The 19303-nt window shown below is 49.4% G+C and overlaps 7 protein-coding genes across 8 annotated transcripts; 4 read left to right on the top strand and 3 right to left on the bottom strand.

Annotated features, from left to right (window-relative positions):
• The first annotated feature begins 69 nt into the window (after window positions 1-69).
• Window positions 70-3140, top strand: LOC136187820 (uncharacterized). Its single transcript, XM_065975527.1, has 16 exons — window positions 70-218; window positions 272-440; window positions 494-675; window positions 741-903; window positions 966-1115; window positions 1166-1257; window positions 1309-1416; window positions 1474-1576; window positions 1625-1804; window positions 1857-2027; window positions 2078-2213; window positions 2267-2440; window positions 2492-2582; window positions 2648-2748; window positions 2801-2901; window positions 2952-3140. Exons 1-16 carry the CDS (start codon window positions 70-72, stop codon window positions 3018-3020), a joined length of 2139 nt encoding a protein of 712 aa, XP_065831599.1. The 3' UTR covers window positions 3021-3140.
• On the bottom strand, window positions 3042-4454 carry LOC136187824 (E3 ubiquitin-protein ligase rififylin-like). Its single transcript, XM_065975532.1, has 6 exons — window positions 4251-4454; window positions 4063-4188; window positions 3678-3956; window positions 3446-3620; window positions 3358-3387; window positions 3042-3301 (listed from the first exon to the last, which is right to left on the bottom strand). Exons 1-6 carry the CDS (start codon window positions 4392-4394, stop codon window positions 3123-3125), a joined length of 933 nt encoding a protein of 310 aa, XP_065831604.1. The 5' UTR covers window positions 4395-4454; the 3' UTR covers window positions 3042-3122.
• LOC136187822 (nuclear cap-binding protein subunit 3-like) lies at window positions 3199-6203 on the top strand. Its single transcript, XM_065975530.1, has 10 exons — window positions 3199-3343; window positions 3555-3662; window positions 3728-4580; window positions 4628-4714; window positions 4765-4868; window positions 4925-4947; window positions 4998-5123; window positions 5171-5449; window positions 5507-5612; window positions 5659-6203. Exons 3-10 carry the CDS (start codon window positions 4482-4484, stop codon window positions 6044-6046), a joined length of 1212 nt encoding a protein of 403 aa, XP_065831602.1. The 5' UTR covers window positions 3199-3343; window positions 3555-3662; window positions 3728-4481; the 3' UTR covers window positions 6047-6203.
• On the bottom strand, window positions 6004-7251 carry LOC136187825 (probable GH family 25 lysozyme 2). Its single transcript, XM_065975533.1, has 7 exons — window positions 6977-7251; window positions 6770-6895; window positions 6643-6704; window positions 6534-6596; window positions 6394-6485; window positions 6226-6335; window positions 6004-6169 (listed from the first exon to the last, which is right to left on the bottom strand). The coding sequence occupies exons 1-7, from the start codon at window positions 7191-7193 to the stop codon at window positions 6138-6140; spliced, it is 702 nt and encodes a 233-aa protein (XP_065831605.1). The 5' UTR covers window positions 7194-7251; the 3' UTR covers window positions 6004-6137.
• A 473-nt stretch (window positions 7252-7724) lies between these two features.
• LOC136187837 (probable GH family 25 lysozyme 2) lies at window positions 7725-8890 on the bottom strand. The gene is made up of 7 exons (XM_065975551.1): window positions 8604-8890; window positions 8423-8548; window positions 8309-8370; window positions 8197-8259; window positions 8050-8141; window positions 7896-7999; window positions 7725-7841 (listed from the first exon to the last, which is right to left on the bottom strand). Exons 1-7 carry the CDS (start codon window positions 8821-8823, stop codon window positions 7810-7812), a joined length of 699 nt encoding a protein of 232 aa, XP_065831623.1. The 5' UTR covers window positions 8824-8890; the 3' UTR covers window positions 7725-7809.
• Window positions 8738-10889, top strand: LOC136187836 (F-box/WD repeat-containing protein 5-like). Of its 2 annotated transcripts, XM_065975550.1 has the most exons (4): window positions 8738-9051; window positions 9127-9206; window positions 9263-10502; window positions 10591-10889. In XM_065975550.1, the coding sequence occupies exons 3-4, from the start codon at window positions 9409-9411 to the stop codon at window positions 10784-10786; spliced, it is 1290 nt and encodes a 429-aa protein (XP_065831622.1). In that variant the 5' UTR covers window positions 8738-9051; window positions 9127-9206; window positions 9263-9408; the 3' UTR covers window positions 10787-10889. The 2 variants fall into 2 exon arrangements, with proteins under 2 accessions (XP_065831622.1, XP_065831621.1); XM_065975549.1 differs by having other exon boundaries at window positions 8738-9206.
• Window positions 10890-12710: 1821 nt separating this feature from the next.
• Window positions 12711-18594, top strand: LOC136187426 (cadherin EGF LAG seven-pass G-type receptor 3-like). The gene is made up of 8 exons (XM_065975011.1): window positions 12711-13727; window positions 14658-17370; window positions 17434-17505; window positions 17556-17642; window positions 17702-17830; window positions 17931-18107; window positions 18169-18234; window positions 18291-18594. Exons 1-8 carry the CDS (start codon window positions 13661-13663, stop codon window positions 18316-18318), a joined length of 3339 nt encoding a protein of 1112 aa, XP_065831083.1. The 5' UTR covers window positions 12711-13660; the 3' UTR covers window positions 18319-18594.
• Window positions 18595-19303: the final 709 nt, after the last annotated feature.

Raw genomic sequence — 19303 nt, forward strand, 5'->3', positions numbered from 1 at the left:
GCGAACAATGAGAGTGCAAGGTGATCATTAGGTGTACCTTATTATTGGGGAGAGTCGCACGTGGGCACGATGAAGCTTCTCTGTCTCCTCGTTTTGTCGTTTGTTTTGACGCCGGTTTCCACCGTTTTCAATCCTCTTGATATTGAAACTGTTCATTTCGTATCTTCGTGCCATCTCGACGTCGGCTTCGCCGACACCGCGGCGAATATTGTGAACAGGTAGAGTACAGCGATTCCTCAATCAGTACCAGGACCCTACGAACATTATATAGATACTTTGACAACTACTTCAAGGCGAGCATCAGCACGTCAAACACTCTACGCCAGATGGGCGGCAACGAGCGACTCGTTTTTCTGACTCACCCCTACCTGCTCTCTCTCTACCTCGACTGTCCTCCAAACATGGGCCTCCACTGTCCGGACAACGACAGCATTAAACTAGTTCAGAAATTAACCATGCCTTTATTAGACTTTTTAGAGCGTTTCTTCTTTAGATTGAGGATGGAATTGGCCGAGGAGATATCAGCTGGCACGCCATGCCGTTCAATTCACAGTTGGAAGTCATGGATGCCAATCTACTGAACTTCAGCGTCAAATTAGGTCATGATCTTGACAAACGTTTTAACAAACCGTTTAAAATGACAATGAGTCAGAGAGACGTGCCTGGAACTTCGAGGTTATTTTACAATGTGAAAAGAGAAAGAAGGAACTTAGATTTTTACGTCTCTTTTTCAATATTAGAGCTATTATTCCTACGTTGGTTCAGAATGGCGTGGCAGCTGTTACCGTAGGAGTAAATGGCGGCTCGATGCCTCCTTCAGTGCCTTCAGCATTTGTTTGGAAAAACGAAAACACGAACGATTCCGTTCTTGGCTTATGGCACCCGGGAGGATATGGCGGACAGGTAAGCAGTAGCGTTAGTGAAAAAAATCCAAACTTTTCTGAGTGTTCCTGTGTGCACAACAGCACGGAGTGTCTCCTAGCGACGTCGTAACTGTCGAGGGGTTTAATCAGGCGCTGGTGTATGGTTTTAGAGGAGACAATTCTGGGCCGCCGAGCGTGAAAGAAGTGCTCAGCGACTTTGCAGCTATCAGGAAAATGTTTCCCAATGCAACGGTCGCTTCTTCGATCAGCATGCGTACACAATTTAACCTTGAAGGTTTTAGATTCTTTCGACTGACTTTGAGGCGTTCACGCAAGCGCTGCTGTCTGTGAAAGACAAACTGGAAGTCGTTACAGGCGAAATAGGAGACACCTGGTACGCAGCGCTACGAATTATCTATAGCAATAATCAGTTGATGTTGTTCAGGATTCACGGAGTGGCTTCGGATCCAGTGAAGGTGTCTCAAATAAGAGAGATTATGCGAGCTCGTACCGATTGCGTTCACCAGGCCAAATGCGATGAGACTGACGCAAGGTACTGCCACGCCAGACACCTATGTATTTCCAAGACGTTTAATTATCTCTATATAAGGTTTTACAATTTTTCTCGTTTGCTTCTGAAAGGTCCTGAACACACGTGGGGAGGTGACACGAAGAAATTTCTAAATGATTACACAAACTGGACAAATAAAGATGTAAGTGCTACTGCGGATCGTGGAACGATACGTGGCATTACTTCGTAGTTTCATGCGTATGAAAATAGCCCCAATTTTGTTCGAATGATTTCAACGTGGGTCGAGCAGAGAAATTGGGCTATCACTTATCCTTTGGAAGCATTGGAGGACCATCCTCTGAGAGATGAAATTAATACGCGGCTTGCCGGTCTGATGGGACAGGTGCCGTCAACTGAAGGATTTGAGCAAGTAGCACGCACCTGGTAGCTTAATGTCATTGAAAGAATAATAATTTCTTTAGGTATCTAATAGATCAAGTGTTTTTTCTTGTGGCGGCGTGGAAATTGGTTTTTCATCGGCAACTGGTTCCATCACACATCTTGTCAATATATCTGGAAACATACCATTGGCATTGAGCGATTATCCCCTTGCTCAAGTTGTGTACCAAACATTCACGCAAGACGACTTTGAGGTAAACATACTGTACTGAAGAATACACACATATTTATGTATTTCTGATAGACATTTCTGAACGAGTACAGCTATATCAATCCGACTAAGAATAGCTGGCTTTTCAAAGACTTTGGAAAACCGGGCTTAAATGGTACACTGCATCAGGAAGTAAGTCCGTCGTTGCAAGAACTGTGGCAAAAAAAGAGTAAGAGTAGCGTAGAGATAAACGGCAGGGATTTGATCTTTATTTCATATTAGACTCTAGTCATCAGATCTTTTTATTGCATCTTACTTTTCCCGAGTCTGTCAATGTTGACTATGGAGCGCCTAGCGCAATTTGGGAAATTGTTACCGTTCCATTGAACAAAACCGACGATTTCCGCATTTCTGTTGAGTTCAACGTGATTAACAAGACTGCTACGAGAATTCCAGGTTCGCTTTTATTACTAGCGAATAAAACGCATATTAGACTTGTAATCTTAGAATGTTTGTCGATTTATTTCAAGCCAATGGTCGAATCAAGTATGAAAATTCTGAAAATTGGCCAACCAATAGATCCCATGAACGTCATAAAGTACCCTAGGCAATTCAGTCAGAGAACTTAGCGTTAGTGCCACTGTTCTTGTTCTCTTCTATAAGCAACGGAAGTCAACATCTCCACGGACTAGACCCTATAGACGGCAAAGTCTTTTATGAAAGCCTCGAATTTGTCTCCCTTGACACTGCAATTGTCAGCATTGGTGAGTTTACCAGGATACGCGGTATTTTGATTGATTGCAATTGCTACGCAAGGCAAGCCAAATCCGTTTCCTACTCCTTCTTCTAAACCGGATGAAAAAGACGGCTTTGCCTTCATCATAACTGACAACATATGGGGAACGAACTACATCATGGTAAGAATCTAGAGCCCACAAGATGATGCTCTCTCCATCTCTCTTGGTAGTGGTTTCCGTTCCTACCTGAAGAAGCATCAACCAAGTACCGACTCTCGGTCAATCTCCAACTGGAATGAATCAAGCAAACCCCCGGAAATAGCATGGCTCCCCGTTTTCTTGTATACCGCGCATATAATCTTTTAATTGGTATTTTTTAGCTGTACTGTCATGCAAGAATCCTAGCTGGGAAAAACGCGCACTGGACGTACAACGTTCGCCCTGCAGATTGGACACTCGGCCAGTTGCTTCGCGCAGTCAACGCACGTCGCCATGTGTCCACACTCAAGTAGAACACAATTAATCACAGCGTCCATGCAAATCTTGCAGATCACGTCATCACTCGCAGACGGCGCAGATCCTGAGAAAAGAAACTCGCATCGTATTCGTAGCAAAAGCAAAGGTAACGTAGTCTACCTCGTCCGTTCTCAGCGTCGCGTAATCTAGCTATAAAAGAAAAGCATTAACTTTCTGAAATAAGGGTGATTCAATTTTTGGCCCATGCCTTCTTCTATAATCTTCGACTCAAACAATTTCTCGACGCGACTGATTAGCTCGTGTTTTTCGACGCAGCCTTTATAGTCGACATAATTATTTACAAGTATCTCTTTCAGTTGTCGAACAGTCAACGAACAAATGTCGTCCTTCGAAGACAAATCGTTCAAGCGAGCCCTCCGCCTCTAAAAGCATCATGATCATCATGATCATCAGAGTTATAATAGGTATATGGGTCCTACCTTAGTTGGCTGAGAAGAACTTGACTCAGGATTCTGTACTTCTACCCTAGCTGGTTGAGATGGTGGAGGTGCTGGTTGAGATGGTGGAGGTGCTGGTTGAGATGGCTGAGATGGCTGTTGGGGATGCTCGTTTCTTTGCGACGGTCTCGTTGGTCGCTGCCGTTGGAGCGGAATCAAATTGTACCTCAGTATGAGGTCGACTAAATCCACTTTCTCCGTACACTGATCCGTCGATATGTCGCGGTCTTGAAGATAACGTTTTAGGTGTCTCACTTTCAACTGCGGAGGCGAGAGGGGGACAACAATGAATTGATATATGCATGACGTTGTTGGATGGAGACCAACAGAAAGGGAAAGGAAAGATATGGCGAAACAACGTTCTCACGGTCATTAGTCCTGGACGGTTGGGACTGGCGAAAGCGCGACAAGGCGCGCAGTGCCTGTACTTGGTTCCGATGACGACGAGAGCGCATCCCGAACAGTTCACCGAGCGGCAAACGCCGCACTTTATCTGACCGGAAAAAAATCAGCCGTTGCGCGAGTCCTAGATCCTGCGACAAAGCGCGGGGTCACCTTTCGATTGAAAAGACCCAATGGGGCATCGCACGACGAACAGAGTCGCAGGGGCATGGCGCAAGGCGATGGAAACGAGTCGTCAAAACGTCTAGACGGATTCGGCGTGAATGTCGTTGTCAAATGACCGGCTCCTTGGCCCATGAACAGAAACGCAGCCTTCGTTTCTCTTGCGAAAAAGGTCTGCCAATAATGTTATTGATGGTCAATCGGTCACGTGCCTGAAAAACTATGGGAGACGTCGACATCGTGGATTGTGCCGTCGACGAGTCACTCGACGCTTCGGAGCTTCTACCATCGGACTTGCCGATCAAATTGGATAGCGAGGAGGTGAGAAATCCTCGTTTGAACTCCGTTTTGAACGGCGGAAACTCTAGAAACCTCCTTCCCTGCCGAAAACGGGGGAAAGGCGTTACGAGAACAAGTTCGGCAGCTTTGTGACAGGATTTGACGTTTCCTCGGAGGTAAATCGTCCCTAATGCGTCCAAGGCGAGCACGTAGACCTCGTGCGCAGGAAGCGGAAAGGAGAAGAAACGAGCGGGCCAGACGATTCGGAGTAGAAGAAGAGGAAGACGACAAAGACGACGAAAAAACGGTGGACATCGAATCAATGAAGAAGTACGTAAGATATGACTCCCTGGTAGACGCGTCAAATATTTGTTTTTCCGTTCCAGAGTGATAGAGAAACTAGCGAAACGTAAGACTACGAGATGTAGATAAGGAAGTTCAAAAGTTATGTGTGCGCAGCGGTGGGGAGTCTGAGGCCAGAGGCTATTTTTCTGGCTGGAACTGATAATATGAGCACGAAGGACGTTTTGGGTCTTTTCAAGGTCTATGGTCCTTCGTGCATTGAATGGATAAACGATTCTTCGTGTAAGTTCCGATTCTTGGCGACGAAATGTTTTAATTATGTTATTCAGGTAATGTTGTATGGGAAGATGGGGACAGTGCCACCAGGGCCCTAACGAGATTGGGAAAAACGGTCATCTGTGAAGTCGAATGTCAAAAAGTGGAATGCGGAGACGTGGAAATGTCTGAAACAGATGACGTCAAACCAGCTACGAGGGGAGACGACGATAGAGAAAACAGAATGGAAACTGAGAGCCCTCTAGACGAGTCGTCTGATAGGGATTATTGGAGAGTTGGCCCATCTCACAGAAAAGCTGAACATGATCTATTGATCAGAAGAGCAAGAACAGGTGGAGAATGGAAACCTTCAATAAAACTGTACTTGCTAACCTTATATATGTATATAGGAGATTGCAAGGAGAAAGGATCATCGAAATACAGCCGGTACTATTTGCTTCATGGGAACCCCAACATAGCCGGTCAACCGAGAGGAATTTCAACGAAAAAACTAAGGCAATTAGGAGACCACTAACTATTTTTTCAATAAAATCGAATCTAGGATGATTCGAAAGAGGCGACGCGAAAGCGAGGACGACGAGGAAATGACGGTTGACCCGAGCAAGAAATCGGCGCTGACGTTCGCCGACGAATGCATGACCGAAATCGTGGAGGACCACGCAGCCAAGCGAGATTCTCGTCTGAGAATGAGAGCCGACGACGAATTGCGAGGCGTCGACGCGTGGGATCGCGACCGAAAGAAGATCGACGAGGTTCCAATTGAGTTGCCCAAAGGTCTTCCTGTCGGAGATCTTCGCGGTAAGCTGAGACCCCATCGGGATCTTCGTAAGGTTTTGGAAAGTCGACGCGAGGAGGATCGTCCCGGCGCCTTGAAAATTAAGGCTAATTTAGAGGATAAGGAGGGAGATCGCGAGGTGCTTCTCATTTAGGCATTCGCCCCCTTTTGGTTAGAATAGGAAGACTATCCAATTCTAAGCTAAGGTGTGACGGGTTCGGCGAGCTTGAGCTTGGTAGTTGTTCTCACGGCCGCCAGTTTTGGTCAACGGTTGCTCCTAAATGTACGCGATTGGTATTTTATTCACTTCACTTTTTCCTGATTAGCGCATACCTGCAATTGTCTCCGAATTGGTGAACTGTTTCATTGCTGGGGTTGACCATCCTCCAAATGGCGTAAAATCGCTAAACGATGGGTTGGGGTTGGATTCATAGCGAGGATACCTGGCATTAGGTCAAAGTGAGAAACATGCAAATCAGATTCAAACTGAGATTGGCATACCAAAGTGGCGCTGATGATCCACCTGTAAAATCTTCGCCCATAATTAATCCCCAATTTCTGATTGACGTGTAGACGCCTGTTTGATGAAGGCTCTAATCGAAAGTAAACGGTTGACCCACTATGAAACGTTAGATGGTCACCTTGGCCTTGATAAACATGGCCGTGAAAAACTTTTGATTTTCTGTTTTATTAGAAAACCAATTCTAGAAGTTCAAAAAATTAGATCGGCACGTGTAGAGAAAACCTTACCAAAGGTTCAACGTCTATCCAAAGAGTTCCAAATTCTGTTCCTTGAGCCGCCAAATAGTCAACTTGCTCAGATAAAATTTATACAGTTAGTGCACTCAAGTTTGTGCAATCCAAAGGCCCTCGTTACTTGTGTCGGTGACTTGAGTCTCTGGATCTCCCCGGCCAGGTTTAGGAAAGAGATAGACGTCTATGTCGGATATTCCCGCCGCGCGAGCATTTCTGATCGTGACTGGTGCGTTTGTATCGACGGCACCTGCACATATATGTGATCTCACGCACAAACCGAAACCGAAACCGAAATTTCCTTGTAAAAGCTAGACGTGCTTTTACCGACCTAGGCTGCGAAAGGCTCGAACTATTAGGTATTTGAAATTTTTCACGGCGACGAGATTTTCGAATTGTTGTTGAGTAACGAGAGATGATACATCAATTCCCAAAACTCCGGCCGACCCATCGGAGCCATCGTCGTCATGTCTATCTTTGATTGGCACGCAAGCTGAACACGCAAGGTGACAGAAGAGCAGTCCGAAGAAAACGACGGATGATTTCATGACTGACGGTGTACTGGAAACTGAATATAGATACACGGCCGTATAAGGTTCTCGGTATGGCACGGGATCAGTGCCTATGTGTGTGCGCCTTTAGTTATAACGTCCGGTCGGTCGGCGGATTCATCCGGTTTTGGGAATTCCTCCGGAATTGGGGATTCATCCGGTTTGGGGAATTCATCTGGATTGAGGGATTTATCCGGTTTTGGATTCAGCCCGATTCAGCGCGCGACAACGTAAACAATGCACTAGCTTATGTAATTAAACTTTGTAAAAGAGGCAGCGATGGTATAGTAGCTAATCTGCCTGGATGGCTGATAATGACGATCATGGTTGACGATGTAACAGACGAAGCGTTCGCTAACTGAAACAGACTTCGATTAGGTTCAGTCTGTGGGAAGTTGGCGAAGTAGTGCGCGCGTGTCTCGCGTCATCTTGCAAATCAGGTCCTATCCGACCACGAAATTCAACCGTTTATAGTGACCTTTTAGAGTCGTAGGCGCGGTCTCGATCATTGACATCCTGCATGAATAGGATTATACCGGCAATGACAACTGTGAGGGAACCAAACGAAAACAAAGAAAACACGATGCCCTGTCACTGTGATAGCGTCTGCTTTTTACGGGTAGTAGTTTTTGTCAATCCCTGCCCCTGTGCATAGGAGTAATGCTATTCAATCTATTTGGGCGGATTGTAAGAGCTTACCACAAACAAAGGCGTTGCCATCATACTGCTTGATGGCAGGCTTACTCCAGCCTCCGAACGGCTCAAAGTCGCTAAAGGAGGGATTGTTGTCGTAGTGGGGGTACCTATATTATGTACTGATAAACAAACGGAGAGTGCACGGTATTTATTTTACCAGAGCGGAGCCGAATGACCCTCCGTGTAGTCATTGCCCATGATTTCGCCCCACTGATACTGGGATGTGTACACACCGGTGGCTTTGTGAAACTGCAAGAAGTATTAGGCGAATTTAGTTGTATACTAGACTCCAGGGCCGTAATACCCTTGCAGTATCGAACATAGTTTTGAAAAACTTCTGGTTCAGGCTTTTGTCACTTGACCAGTCCTGCAAAGAGTAGAAAGCATAGTATATCGCTTTGTGTTGAACTTCAAACGTTTCGCTCGATGTCTAGCCAAAGGGTGCCATAACGCGTTCCTTGCTCTTTCAAGTAATCGACTGAAAGGCGGAACCCTAGGTCACAGAGTAGCTCACGTGCACTCGAACGCACCTGTTTGGGACACTTGTCCTGCGGGATCTCCGCAACGATAGCAAGGGAACAGATAGGCGTCCACGTGGCTCATTCCACCAGCCCATGCATTTGCAATAGTGGGAGCGGCGTTCTTGTCCACTCCACCTGGGGAAAGAGTGTGCCCCGGGCCGTTAGGGGCCGCGCCCTCTCTACCGATTACCTCCGCTGTAGTGAGCCCTCACGATAGCGTAGCTATAACCGTTGCTTTTGAGACATTCGAAAACAGATTTGCTAACGGATGTCGAAACGTCGACGCCTAGTTGGCCAGAATATGATCCACTGAAGCTCTCGTTACGGACGACGCCGTGGCTATCGTTGACTGGCATTGAATACGCCAGATGACAGAAAAGCATTCCCAAAATAATGACAGATGATGTCATAGCTGACGGTGTAACGGAGAACTGAATCGCAGGCACGACTTTATCTTGGTTGACTACCTGTGAGTGGCCCGGCTGACCCTGTGAGTGGCCCGGCTAACTATTGCGCTCGTTTTCCGTGCACGGTTTCGGCCCTGGTTTCGGCGGCCAGTCTTTACTGCTATATCCGGATTCACAACCACTACCATTTATAGTCATATTCCGAGACACCGATTCACTATATAGCCAACGGTAAGAAGACTGGCTGTTGAATTTCATACTTGAGTCAGATGGAATCCTACGTTGCCTCGGCCTATCTGTCGACAGTGCTGCCAGTTTCCGTCAATGTGTACAATATGCTGCTAAGTACGTGAATGCTACGTTCCTACATCACAACGATATTGAAGGTAAGATTCCATGAAATTCGTGGTTGGCAGCTAGGAGGTTGAAGGAGTTGTTTTAGTTGAAGACTTTCAATGCGATAAAGCCAATCCAGCCGAGAACGCTACACTGTCGATGACTACCACTACCGCTTTTTCTAAGAAAGAACTCTGCACCCTCTCTGTATTACTATAGATCTATGCTTACAGTGTGTTTAATCGTCACGTGATGAGTACCCTACCAAGCGAAGTTCTTCTACGAATCTTCGATCTCTTGCCCGTACGCGACCTTGCATCCGCTGGACAAACGTGTCGAAAGTGGTTTCACTTAAGTAGAGACGAAGTTGCTTGGAAAAAGCGTCTCTACGCCGCGTACACGCCGCAAGAACGCCTCGACTCTACCCAGCCTCCGTTTTCCGATGCCAACTCGTACCTATCGACCTATATCGACCTGTCGAATCGCGTTCCACGCGTATGCACGCAGACGTGCACCGCGCACGACGACGAAGTCCTGCACGTAGCCGTTTCGCATCGCGGCCACCTAGCGTGCACGACATCGAAAGATTCGACGGCCATCGTATGGCAAATCGACCCCGTCGCCCATCGCCTGTCTCTCTACGATCGAATCGGCACCCCTGACCTCGACGTCATGTACTCCGAATTCAATTCAACAGACGAATTGCTCCTCGTGACGGGCGGTCACACTTTCGAGGGGGAGATCAGGGTCTACGACGTCTCGCGAAAGGAAGTCGTCATGACGTTTGAGAGCGTGCCCTACGACTCTTTTGGCGTTTGGACGAGCGAAAAGGAATTTCTGTGCGGGCAACGTTTTATGGAATTGACAGACAACCACTGGTCAGTGCATCTCTGTAACGCGTCTACTGGAGAGCGCACACTGTTTGGGACGTACGATGAAAGGGTATTGCTACCGAAGTCAGTCTCTCATCACGAGCCTGAAGTAGTAACTATGCTGTTTACGATGGAGAAGAATCGTCCTATTCCGCACTGTGTTGGCTTTAGTCAAAGAAAAGATCAGAGCACAGCTTCGACTATTTTCAACTCGGTTGATCTTGATTGCGTTGTTATTGGACTCGTCTTTTCACGAGATCGTCAGTACCTCTACTGCAACTGCAGGTCATTTAGAAACAAAGATGATCCTACTTCTTTTGACGTTGACGACGATATCACGACTCGCGTATTTCGTCTGGATCATGTCGACCTTCGCTTGGAGCCGGTACAGACGTTGCGCGGACACAAGGGATTCACGCCGGGCAGGCAATGTTTTCTTATCTACTTGGACGTTGATGAGGATTACGTTGCAAGGTACACAGACGCCTCCTTTCTTAGGAGCGCGCAGAGAAAGACGCAGAAGTATCTTTAGCCTCGCTCTATTTATTTGCTTTATGTATAGCGGTTCCGAGGAAGGGTGCGTGCACATTTGGCATCGACAGTCGGGAGCCAAAGCGGCCACATTGAAAGGACACGACGACGTGGTAAACGCCGTCGCTTTCAATCCAGTCAACCCGAGTATGCTACTTAGCGTGAGCGACGACCACACACTCAAAGTCTGGCTCTCCTTATCTCTGGCCAAACAGTCTTTTGTTTAGCTCGGTTTTTTTCAATTGAAATATGTATGAAGAGGATGTTCTGCGGTGTACGAAGAAAATAGATAGGGCACGGGCGAGTCGCACGTAAATTTTCCCTGTGTAAATGCGACACGACCCCCTCCTATCTCTCTCCACTGCGTATGTGCATCTCATTATTTTTTTTCTTTTAGCGGCGCACCTTAGATTGCAATGTCTAGCGAACCTAATAGCTTCCTTTTTCGTCGCGCTCTTGAGATGCTTTCGTGGCGCTAATAGCAGCCTAAGCGGTCGCTCGCTCGGGCCTGCCACATGCAGAGGGCGGAGCCACGTGAGGGGTGTTCACGAACTCGATCCCTCACTTCCCAAAGCGCCAAGCGATGCGTACACGTACTTGGATTTTGCTTCTGCTTTTTGTGACGACGATATCGGCTCAGCGCTTCGACGACGCGCTGGCGTTCGACCACACGATCTACTCTACGGTTGTCAGGGAGGACGTCGAGATTGGAACGAGGATAGTTACGGTGAGGGTCGAACGCCCACCGTCGCCGCACGCGGGAGCGACGACGTACGCCTTCCGAGAGCGGAACGCGGACCCCGCATTCGGCATAGGCAAAACCAATGGAAACATTTACGTTCGAGAGCGTCTAGACCGCGAAAAAGTTGAAAATTATTCATTGGTCGTTATCGCCCGCGACGGCGACGCGCCGCCAAGAACTGGCTTCGCCGTCGTTCGCGTTGTCGTCGCGGACGTCAACGATCACAGACCCCAGTTTACGTCGCCTGTCGTCTATCGGGCGATCGTGGACGAGACCGCGCCCGTCGGCAGCGTCGTCGTGCGTCGCTTTGCATGCGACGATCGCGATGACGGGCGCAACTCGCATCTATCGTACGCCATCGTCGGGGGAAACGACGATGGGATTTTTCGCGTTTTGGGCGAGTGGTTGGTGTTGGCTCGGCCTCCGTCATTAGGCGCAGTCGCCGATGCGATTCCGCCCATGCACCGCCGCCGCAGCTATCGGCTTTCTATTGCCGCGTGGGATCACGGCAATCCTCCCATGCGAAGTGCAAACCTAGCCACTGTTGTTGTCATCGTTCAAGGGAAAAGTCAACAAGTCGTCTGAAGAAAGACGGACTCATGGAAGCTGCGACCGTTGGCGTGGTTAAGAACGATGATCGTAATTAGAATTCTTTTTTTTTCGAAACTAAGTTCTACCGGAGTTATCATGATATAGATAGACTAAGATTGACAAAGTACGTAATTGCGATCAGTTGAGTTGAGCTATATTCTAAGAAGAGAATCGCATGACCTTGCTACTGCATATGCCTTTGTGTCTTACAAGTGTCTTTACTGAATAAGGTTTGCTAACCATGACTTTTAGACACACTGTATATCTACCTACTGTATGGTCCCTGAAACAGGTATTCCAGTCAAGGATATCTATTTGTTGTCGCGTTACCACGGGACTCAAGACATTTTGTCGCGGCTCAAAGTGGTCTTCTATGGGAACGGAAAGACTCCAATAGTGCCGTCATGGAAATAATCCAGCCTGGTAGACCACATATTGCATATGGAATCAATCAATCAATAAGGTTTCCTCTGTCTGGTGTCTTCAACCGGCAGCTTGCAGGAGCAAGGATTCACCTGATAAGCGAAGGCAATGCGTGGTCGAAGATAAATAAACGGAGGAGTCTGACGAAGTGAGGTAATCGCTTCCGGTTGCGGTCACTAACGGACGACTACGAAACAGGAACTAAAGAAAGCATAGGCTTTTTGGAAAGAAAAACGTAATCAATCAGTAAGAGTGACAGGAAAAAAAATTTCTAGTGAAATCGCACAGGCAATCACTATGTACGTGCAACGTCCTACGATCGTTCGTCTCTTCGAGTGGGAGTGGTTCGACCTCAAACGCACACGACGAATTCGTATCGCGCGCTAGGCGTGAGAACGTCGCTACCATCCTCCTCTGCGCGTGCATTACCTCCCCGTCGAGACGACGCGTTAGTCACAGCACACGCGCAAGCCACACGACCGCAAGGGAAGCGACGATCGATTCTCCCATCCGAAGCCTTCCGAAAAGAAAGGGGGACCTCGTGGGAAGTTTGGGAAGTTTGTCGCGGATGGGCGGTGCTACGCGCCTTCCTGGTCGTCTACAGGGCCACAGGAGAGCTCAATGTACACAGATCTCCTGCCGCTTCGACGCCAAGGCGGATATTTACGCAGTGCACATTCTTTCGATGCGTCTCGACGCGCGACACATCGACGTCGATTCCCGTCGTTCTCGCGGGGGAAGCGACGAGCTCGACGGACGAGAGGGGGCCGTTTCCCCGAAAGGTCGTTAGGCGACGCCCACCGCGACACCCAACCTGCTAACGACGCGAGGTCTACATTCGAACTAGGGTTTAATCTTGTTTATATTCGAGGCCGTCGATTGGCTTGCAAACAAATGAATGACGTTAATTGAGCACGCCTCTCAGCTAGTGTTGAATGTTTTCCCACGCCCCATCGGGCGAGGCGAATCACCGTCGGCGAGGCGAACGCTCGTTTAGCGCAAACGAAGACACGTGTTTTGCTAACGACTTGAACGGACTATTAGAGCTTTGACGTTTCGAATGAAATTGCCGCCGAATTGCCGGCGTTAGTGTCACCGGAACAGTGCGAAACACCTTGTTAAGGCAAATGACCGTGAGAATCGGATAGGGGGTTGGTCTGCGCTAAGTGTAAAATCGAATTAGTCCGTCCCAATACCCAAACACCGCTCACGCGAGATAGTGATACGTCGGAATCCGAATCGAAGGGGAACCTCGTCGCTACGTTGCGTGCACCGATTTCGAACCGATAAACGTGGCCAAGAGAAGCGCTATCAATATTCTTTCCATCGTCTCCGCCCCACCGATATGGACAGGTCGATTTCGGGTGCGATTTGCTGCTGTCTGCTTTGTCTGCTGCTCGGCCGCGTTCCAGGTGAGCTGTCTGGGTTACGGGGGGTCATCGTTTTGTGGGCTGACTGGGGTTTACTGAACGAACTATGTTGCTGGTTGGCGCTAAGTGTTTGTTTGCCAAAAATCGGGCGCGTATTTGCCGGGCGGATTTCCACCGCAGAAAGCGGACTATCCGACCCTTTCGACCCACGCGATTGCCTTGCCACTTTCGATTTTCTCTCGCACTATCGATTCGCGTTGACGTCGCTCTCGAAAACGAACTTCCTTACGTAAACTCGAAGTTCTACCAATCGTAAACATGGCAGTGGGAGCACGTGCACCCTGGCAGCGGTTCATAGCCAGCTGCAAATGTGTCGTCCAAACGCGACACATGGACTCCCGTGTGTACATCAAGAGAGGCGGGAAACAAGATGGGCCCCTTAGCTATCTCCCAGGCGAAGCCCTATGACGTAACGCTAAAAAAAGGAAGGGGACGCGCGAACGTGCTTCCCTGTGTCGCGGCCAACGACTTCGAATTGCGCGAAATAGTTAAACCATTGCGCGAACCAACGCCCGGTTACTTGCACGACCTTGTTAGAAAAAAGAGCATGCGCTTCTCCCCCTAAGTAATCGTCGATCAGCGAGCCCAGACATTCTCTCACCCCCTTGGAGGGATCTCGTTTGCCGCCGAACCCAGTGCCCCGCCTAAACGGATTGGTTCGATCTCCCACTCGTTTATTGGTCGCCTCTTCTCGAGACAAGAGAGAAGAGGCGGGTGCGGGCTACGATCGAGCCACAAATTGCTCTTACATAGCCAGTTTGTCGCTACTTCCGGATATCGTGCCGTTTTTGGCCGACCCCAAGTGCAAGGAACTCGCGAGAGACGCGCCCAGTTGTCCCTGTCATTCAACGATGACACATTCACCACTATGCAACCCCTGGATCGTCCTCCTATCGTTTCTCTGTCTTTTAGACGTCGCTCGAGCGCAAACGTCTCCCAAGTTTACACAATTCATCTACTCAGTCAGCGTGCCGGAGGATCTCGAAGTCAGCGAGAACGTTGTCAACGTCGCCGCACAGGACGCCGACGGCGACCCCGTAAGGTATCGCTTCCGTCCCGGACAGTCCTTCTCGGAGTTCGCCATCAACGCGACGGAGGGTAGCATTACTCTCGCCTCGTCGCTCGATCGCGAAACGCGTCAAACGTACTCCGTCGTCGTTCAAGCAATCGACAACGAAATACCGCCTCAAACGGCAACGGCGATCGTTCGCGTCGTCGTCATCGACATGAACGACAACGCGCCGCGTTTCGCGCCCACCGTCTATCGCGCCTCCGTATTCGACGACGATCCGACGTGGAATAAGATCGTCGTTCGCGTGAGCGCCACGGACGCCGATCAGCGTCGAACGGCGAACGCGAAAATCGTCTACGAGATCGAATCGACGGGAAATGATAACGGCACGTTCGGTGTGACGTCGTCCGGCGACGTGATCGCCGTCAAGTCTATCGATTTCGATCGGCGTCGTCGCTACGACTTGACAATCGGCGCGCGCGACGATGGGAAGCCGCAGAGGGCGAGTGTCAATAACGCGTCAGTGCGAATTGATGTATTGACGTCGCGCTACTTGACGCCGCTGTTCAGCGAGTCCGCCTACGTTTTCAATGTTTCCGAGAACGCGAGTGTGCCGCACGACGTCGGACGCGTGTCGGCAACCTATTTCAATTGGATGACGAACGGCAGTTTGGTCTATCGACTCGTCGCGGGAAACGACGACGGTCTCTTTGATTTGGGCAATCGTCACGGGAATCTCAGCGTGACGAAACGATTGGACAGGGAAACGTCTCACGTGCATAATTTGGTCGTCGAGGCAACGGATAATCGCAATTCGTCCTATTCCCAAACGGTTTCTGTCACCGTTTTCGTGTCTGATGTCAATGACAACGCACCGCGTCTGCACGCCTCGAAACCGCGCACCGCAACGATATCGCAGAATTTTCCCATTGGACAAGATGTGTTCAATGTCAGCTGCACGGATAAGGATGCGTGGCGGAAATCCCCGTCAATAACCTTGTCGGAACTGAACAGCAGTGGATTGTTCGGAATGGATAAAGGTCAAGTCGTTCTACTGAAGCAGATATCAGCGAGACAGAATACGACTTATGGACTTTTGGTTCAATGTGAAGACCAAGGCGGTCTGTTTGATCGACTTCGTTTCGACGTCAACGTCGTCTTGGCGAACGATCACGCACCGCGTTTCATAGGCACCCCCTACTATGTCAGCGTCGTTGAAGGAACGGAAGCCGGTGGCGTCGTCTTCATGGTTACGGCACACGACGACGATCGCGGTCCCGACGGCGACGTCGTCTTTCGACTGATCGACTCGTCGAAGACGTTTCGAATCGACGGCATCAACGGGACGGTCTACACGACGCGCGAATTGGATCGCGAACGCCAATCGATGTACTCTTTCGTCGTCGTCGCAACCGATCTAGGCGAACGTCCAAGATCGTCGTCGACGATAGTCACCGTGAGAATTTTGAATGTGAACGACAATGGACCTCGTTGCGCCGCCAAATCGTTCTCGACGCTCGTCTCCGAGCATATGGCGGAGAAAAACGTGGCACTGAATCTGAACTGTTCGGACGCCGACGGCGACGTTCTGTCCTACAGCGTTATCAAGGCGAGTCGTCCCGGCGTCTTCATCGTGAATTCCAACGGCGACGTCGTTCTCGACGTCGACGACTTGGAACGTCGCGACGACGACGTTTACACGCTCGACGTGCGCGTCGACGACGTCGGTCGTCGATCGACGAACGTCTCCGTCGTTCTTCGAGTCGAACGCGTCAACGACTTTGCGCCGGTTTTCTCGGGTAGCGGCGTGTTCACGATGGAAATCAGCGAGGACGCCGTCGTGGACACGGCTATTATGCAGATCACCGCCACCGACGACGATCGCGGTCGCGACGGCGACGTCTCGTATGAAATCGTTAGCGGGAGCGGAATGGGAAAGTTTCGAATCGACGACGACGGACGAATTATTCTCGTCAAGTCGCTCGACAGCGAGACGGGCGATCGGAAATTGACGTTGAACGTGCGCGCGCGCGACGGTGGCGGCGACGACGCGATGAGCGCGACGGCGACGGTGAAGTTGACCGTGAAGGACGTCAACGACAATTCGCCCGTTATTTCGACGGACGTCTCGTCGACGATTCGTCTTCTGTCGTCATATCCGCGCGGATATTCTGTCCTGAACGTTTCGTGCGACGACGCCGACGTGACGACGACGAAGGTCATGTACAAAATATCCGGCGACGAAGCCGTTCTTCGCTATTTGTCGATCGCCGCCGGAGACGGAAGCGTTTCGGTGGGATCAAGTCTCGCCGAGGTGACGAAGGAGATCAGCGGCGAAGTCACAATTGTATGTTCCGACGACGGCACGCCGCCGAAGACGGCAAATAAGACCGTGCTCATCGAAATTATTCCCGTCGTCAAAATGTCGCCGAGTACCGTATCTCGTTCGCCTGCGACAACGCCGACGAAGACGAACGAAGCGACAAATGATACTGTCGCTGGCGAAAATGGTATCTCTCTCATTGTTGCCGTCGTTGGTGCCGTCGTCGGCGCTATTGTCGCTGTCGTGCTCATTATTCTTGTCGTGTGGCTGTGTCGATGGAGAAGACGAACGTGAGACCGATCTGTCAAGGCTGTGTAGAATACTAGATTCATCTTCTTTTTTTTTTTTCGCAGGTCGTTCGACGTGAACGACGCTAAAGTAGACACGTGCGTCAATAACACGGCGGCCATAATGGTGGAACTGAAGTAGGAGAAATAATCGGCCATGTAATTTCCTACTTAGCGGTTAATTTTAGATCAAAGAAGCTAGAAGATGCTACCGCAATTGAACTAGATGCCATAGGGAAGGAGAAGAAACAGCTGAGCCCGGAAGGCGTGAATAGGTAATGAGACGTCGTTACACTTAGGACACTCTCGACTCATTCATCTCCTCTCCAAACAGTGGTTTACGTTCCGCCAGTAGCATGCCAGCCGTTCAAGTACTCCAAGTTAAACAAGAGTCGCACGGCCTGCTTGGAATTCTTGAGGACCCCGGTTCCGGTCACACGACTAACGAGCAGCGGTTTCGAAGGTATATCGTTTAGGGGGGGCCTTAGACAAGCTTTCCCACGGAGATAGTCATCTCTGTTCAGGGGGTGGGTTGGACCTACTAATATTCCTATCCTATCTAGATCTGTATCATCGATTACGTCGCCGTTCCTTCGAATACCAAACAGTCCCGCGCGAAAAGGACGCCCACCTTCCGTGCCGGTACATCCTGACCGCCTACGGAGCATGCAGTCGTCGGACAGGGGAAGTGTGGCCGGCAGCGTGGCGTCGGCGCCTCCCGAGAAACAGCCACCTGACAAGTGAGCGTGCATTCGGTTGAAAAGGAAAAATAGTTGATTTTGTGTCTGCTTTTTTTTCTAGTCGTCGTCGCAGTATCGTTTCTCTGCGTCATATGGAATTAGCAGAGAGCTCTCTTAGCCTGCCAAGGTAAGCTGAATTGTCACTGTATAGATAGATAGATATTGACTGGGTGTTCTTTGTAGCGTTGCCGGCACCGAATCTCACGTATAAGGACTGACAGACTGAATCCACCGTGCATTGACTGTTCCCTTTCAACCCTCTATCTATCTATCTTCTCTCAATTTGTGAAGTGCTGAAAGATTCAGTGAATCGTTCAGCGCTGAAGTTACGTCTATTACAAATTATAAAATTCAATTATGGAGACCCCAAACAGTAGAGGTGCATCGCCCTAGCATTTAGCCTCTGTAAATACTAAAATTCGCGAATTTTATTTTTTTGCTTTGGGGTCTTGTGACGATGATAATATAATAAATGTTCTGCAGCATCTGTCAAACTGTAGATTTTTTGAGCTGAAGCATCGTTGCAAAGCATGAGTAAATTCTCATAATGATTTTGCCGGAAGTAAATAACATTTTGTGATTAGTTGTTGGCGACGGCGCATGTGCCGACCCATTCATTGAGAGCTCAGATTTCATCGAACTCGCGATCGAACCACACTTCGCACGACCGTAACGAGCGGACTAAACGGGGCAGATGTACAAGTCGCCGAGGCTGCGGACGTGTCTAAGCGAGTAAGCGTTATCACGGCGCGAAAAACCGTCGATGGGTTCCTTCTCTCTTCAGCTGCGCATATTCGGTCTCGCGTGCTTTGGAATTTCTTCGGGCGTTGTACACGATTGCATTGGAGCTGCGAAAAACGCTTAGAATAGATCTTTCGCGAAGAAGGGCCTCTTTTCATCGGCACGCAGTCTCCCTTCTCCACGTTCGATCTTGCGTGCTTTGGACTGAGTTTTACCGGTTTGAGAACCAATAAACTGCCGAGACTAGTTATTGGGAGAATGCGTTCGTGTTAGGGTCATCCCGGAAGACGTCTCCCGACCGAAAATGATCTTCTTTCTCAATTTCCAAAGGTACTCCATTTGATTCTTCCCCGAATCAGTTGTTTTGCCGTGTAGTTGCTCTCCCAATCCGACGAGGCAGACGCAGCCATCCCTCTGGGCCGAGAGCGAAAAGAGGCCGCACCTCTGCCGGGGCG

This window comes from Oscarella lobularis, chromosome 5 (assembly GCF_947507565.1).
Source record: "Oscarella lobularis chromosome 5, ooOscLobu1.1, whole genome shotgun sequence".
Taxonomy (NCBI): Eukaryota; Metazoa; Porifera; class Homoscleromorpha; order Homosclerophorida; family Oscarellidae; genus Oscarella; species Oscarella lobularis.

What these genes read in the sequence shown, in the direction of transcription:
- LOC136187820 (XM_065975527.1), top strand. Translation starts at nt 70, where the DNA reads ATGAAGCTTCTCTGTCTCCTCGTTTTGTCGTTTGTTTTGACGCCGGTT. An exon ending in GACTGCTACGAGAATTCCAG is followed by an intron (nt 2,441 to 2,491) that starts GTTCGCTTTTAT and finishes TTGTAATCTTAG; the next exon opens with AATGTTTGTCGATTTATTTC. An exon ending in GGGGAACGAACTACATCATG is followed by an intron (nt 2,902 to 2,951) that starts GTAAGAATCTAG and finishes CTCTCTTGGTAG; the next exon opens with TGGTTTCCGTTCCTACCTGA.
- LOC136187824 (XM_065975532.1), bottom strand. Translation starts at nt 4,394, where the DNA reads ATGGGCCAAGGAGCCGGTCATTTGACAACGACATTCACGCCGAATCCG. An exon ending in GTTCTTCTCAGCCAACTAAG is followed by an intron (nt 3,621 to 3,677) that starts GTAGGACCCATA and finishes TGATGCTTTTAG; the next exon opens with AGGCGGAGGGCTCGCTTGAA. An exon ending in CGACGCTGAGAACGGACGAG is followed by an intron (nt 3,302 to 3,357) that starts GTAGACTACGTT and finishes TTCTTTTCTCAG; the next exon opens with GATCTGCGCCGTCTGCGAGT.
- LOC136187822 (XM_065975530.1), top strand. Translation starts at nt 4,482, where the DNA reads ATGGGAGACGTCGACATCGTGGATTGTGCCGTCGACGAGTCACTCGAC. An exon ending in TCAAATTGGATAGCGAGGAG is followed by an intron (nt 4,581 to 4,627) that starts GTGAGAAATCCT and finishes CGGAAACTCTAG; the next exon opens with AAACCTCCTTCCCTGCCGAA. An exon ending in GATCAGAAGAGCAAGAACAG is followed by an intron (nt 5,450 to 5,506) that starts GTGGAGAATGGA and finishes ATATGTATATAG; the next exon opens with GAGATTGCAAGGAGAAAGGA.
- LOC136187825 (XM_065975533.1), bottom strand. Translation starts at nt 7,193, where the DNA reads ATGAAATCATCCGTCGTTTTCTTCGGACTGCTCTTCTGTCACCTTGCG. An exon ending in GACTCAAGTCACCGACACAA is followed by an intron (nt 6,705 to 6,769) that starts GTAACGAGGGCC and finishes TATCTGAGCAAG; the next exon opens with TTGACTATTTGGCGGCTCAA. An exon ending in GGATAGACGTTGAACCTTTG is followed by an intron (nt 6,597 to 6,642) that starts GTAAGGTTTTCT and finishes TTGAACTTCTAG; the next exon opens with AATTGGTTTTCTAATAAAAC.
- LOC136187837 (XM_065975551.1), bottom strand. Translation starts at nt 8,823, where the DNA reads ATGACATCATCTGTCATTATTTTGGGAATGCTTTTCTGTCATCTGGCG. An exon ending in GAGGGCTCACTACAGCGGAG is followed by an intron (nt 8,549 to 8,603) that starts GTAATCGGTAGA and finishes CTCTTTCCCCAG; the next exon opens with GTGGAGTGGACAAGAACGCC. An exon ending in GGTCATTCGGCTCCGCTCTG is followed by an intron (nt 8,000 to 8,049) that starts GTAAAATAAATA and finishes TACATAATATAG; the next exon opens with GTACCCCCACTACGACAACA.
- LOC136187836 (XM_065975549.1), top strand. Translation starts at nt 9,409, where the DNA reads ATGAGTACCCTACCAAGCGAAGTTCTTCTACGAATCTTCGATCTCTTG. An exon ending in GATGAGGATTACGTTGCAAG is followed by an intron (nt 10,503 to 10,590) that starts GTACACAGACGC and finishes CTTTATGTATAG; the next exon opens with CGGTTCCGAGGAAGGGTGCG.
- LOC136187426 (XM_065975011.1), top strand. Translation starts at nt 13,661, where the DNA reads ATGGACAGGTCGATTTCGGGTGCGATTTGCTGCTGTCTGCTTTGTCTG. An exon ending in AACGAGCAGCGGTTTCGAAG is followed by an intron (nt 17,831 to 17,930) that starts GTATATCGTTTA and finishes TATCCTATCTAG; the next exon opens with ATCTGTATCATCGATTACGT. An exon ending in GAGAAACAGCCACCTGACAA is followed by an intron (nt 18,108 to 18,168) that starts GTGAGCGTGCAT and finishes TTTTTTTTCTAG; the next exon opens with TCGTCGTCGCAGTATCGTTT.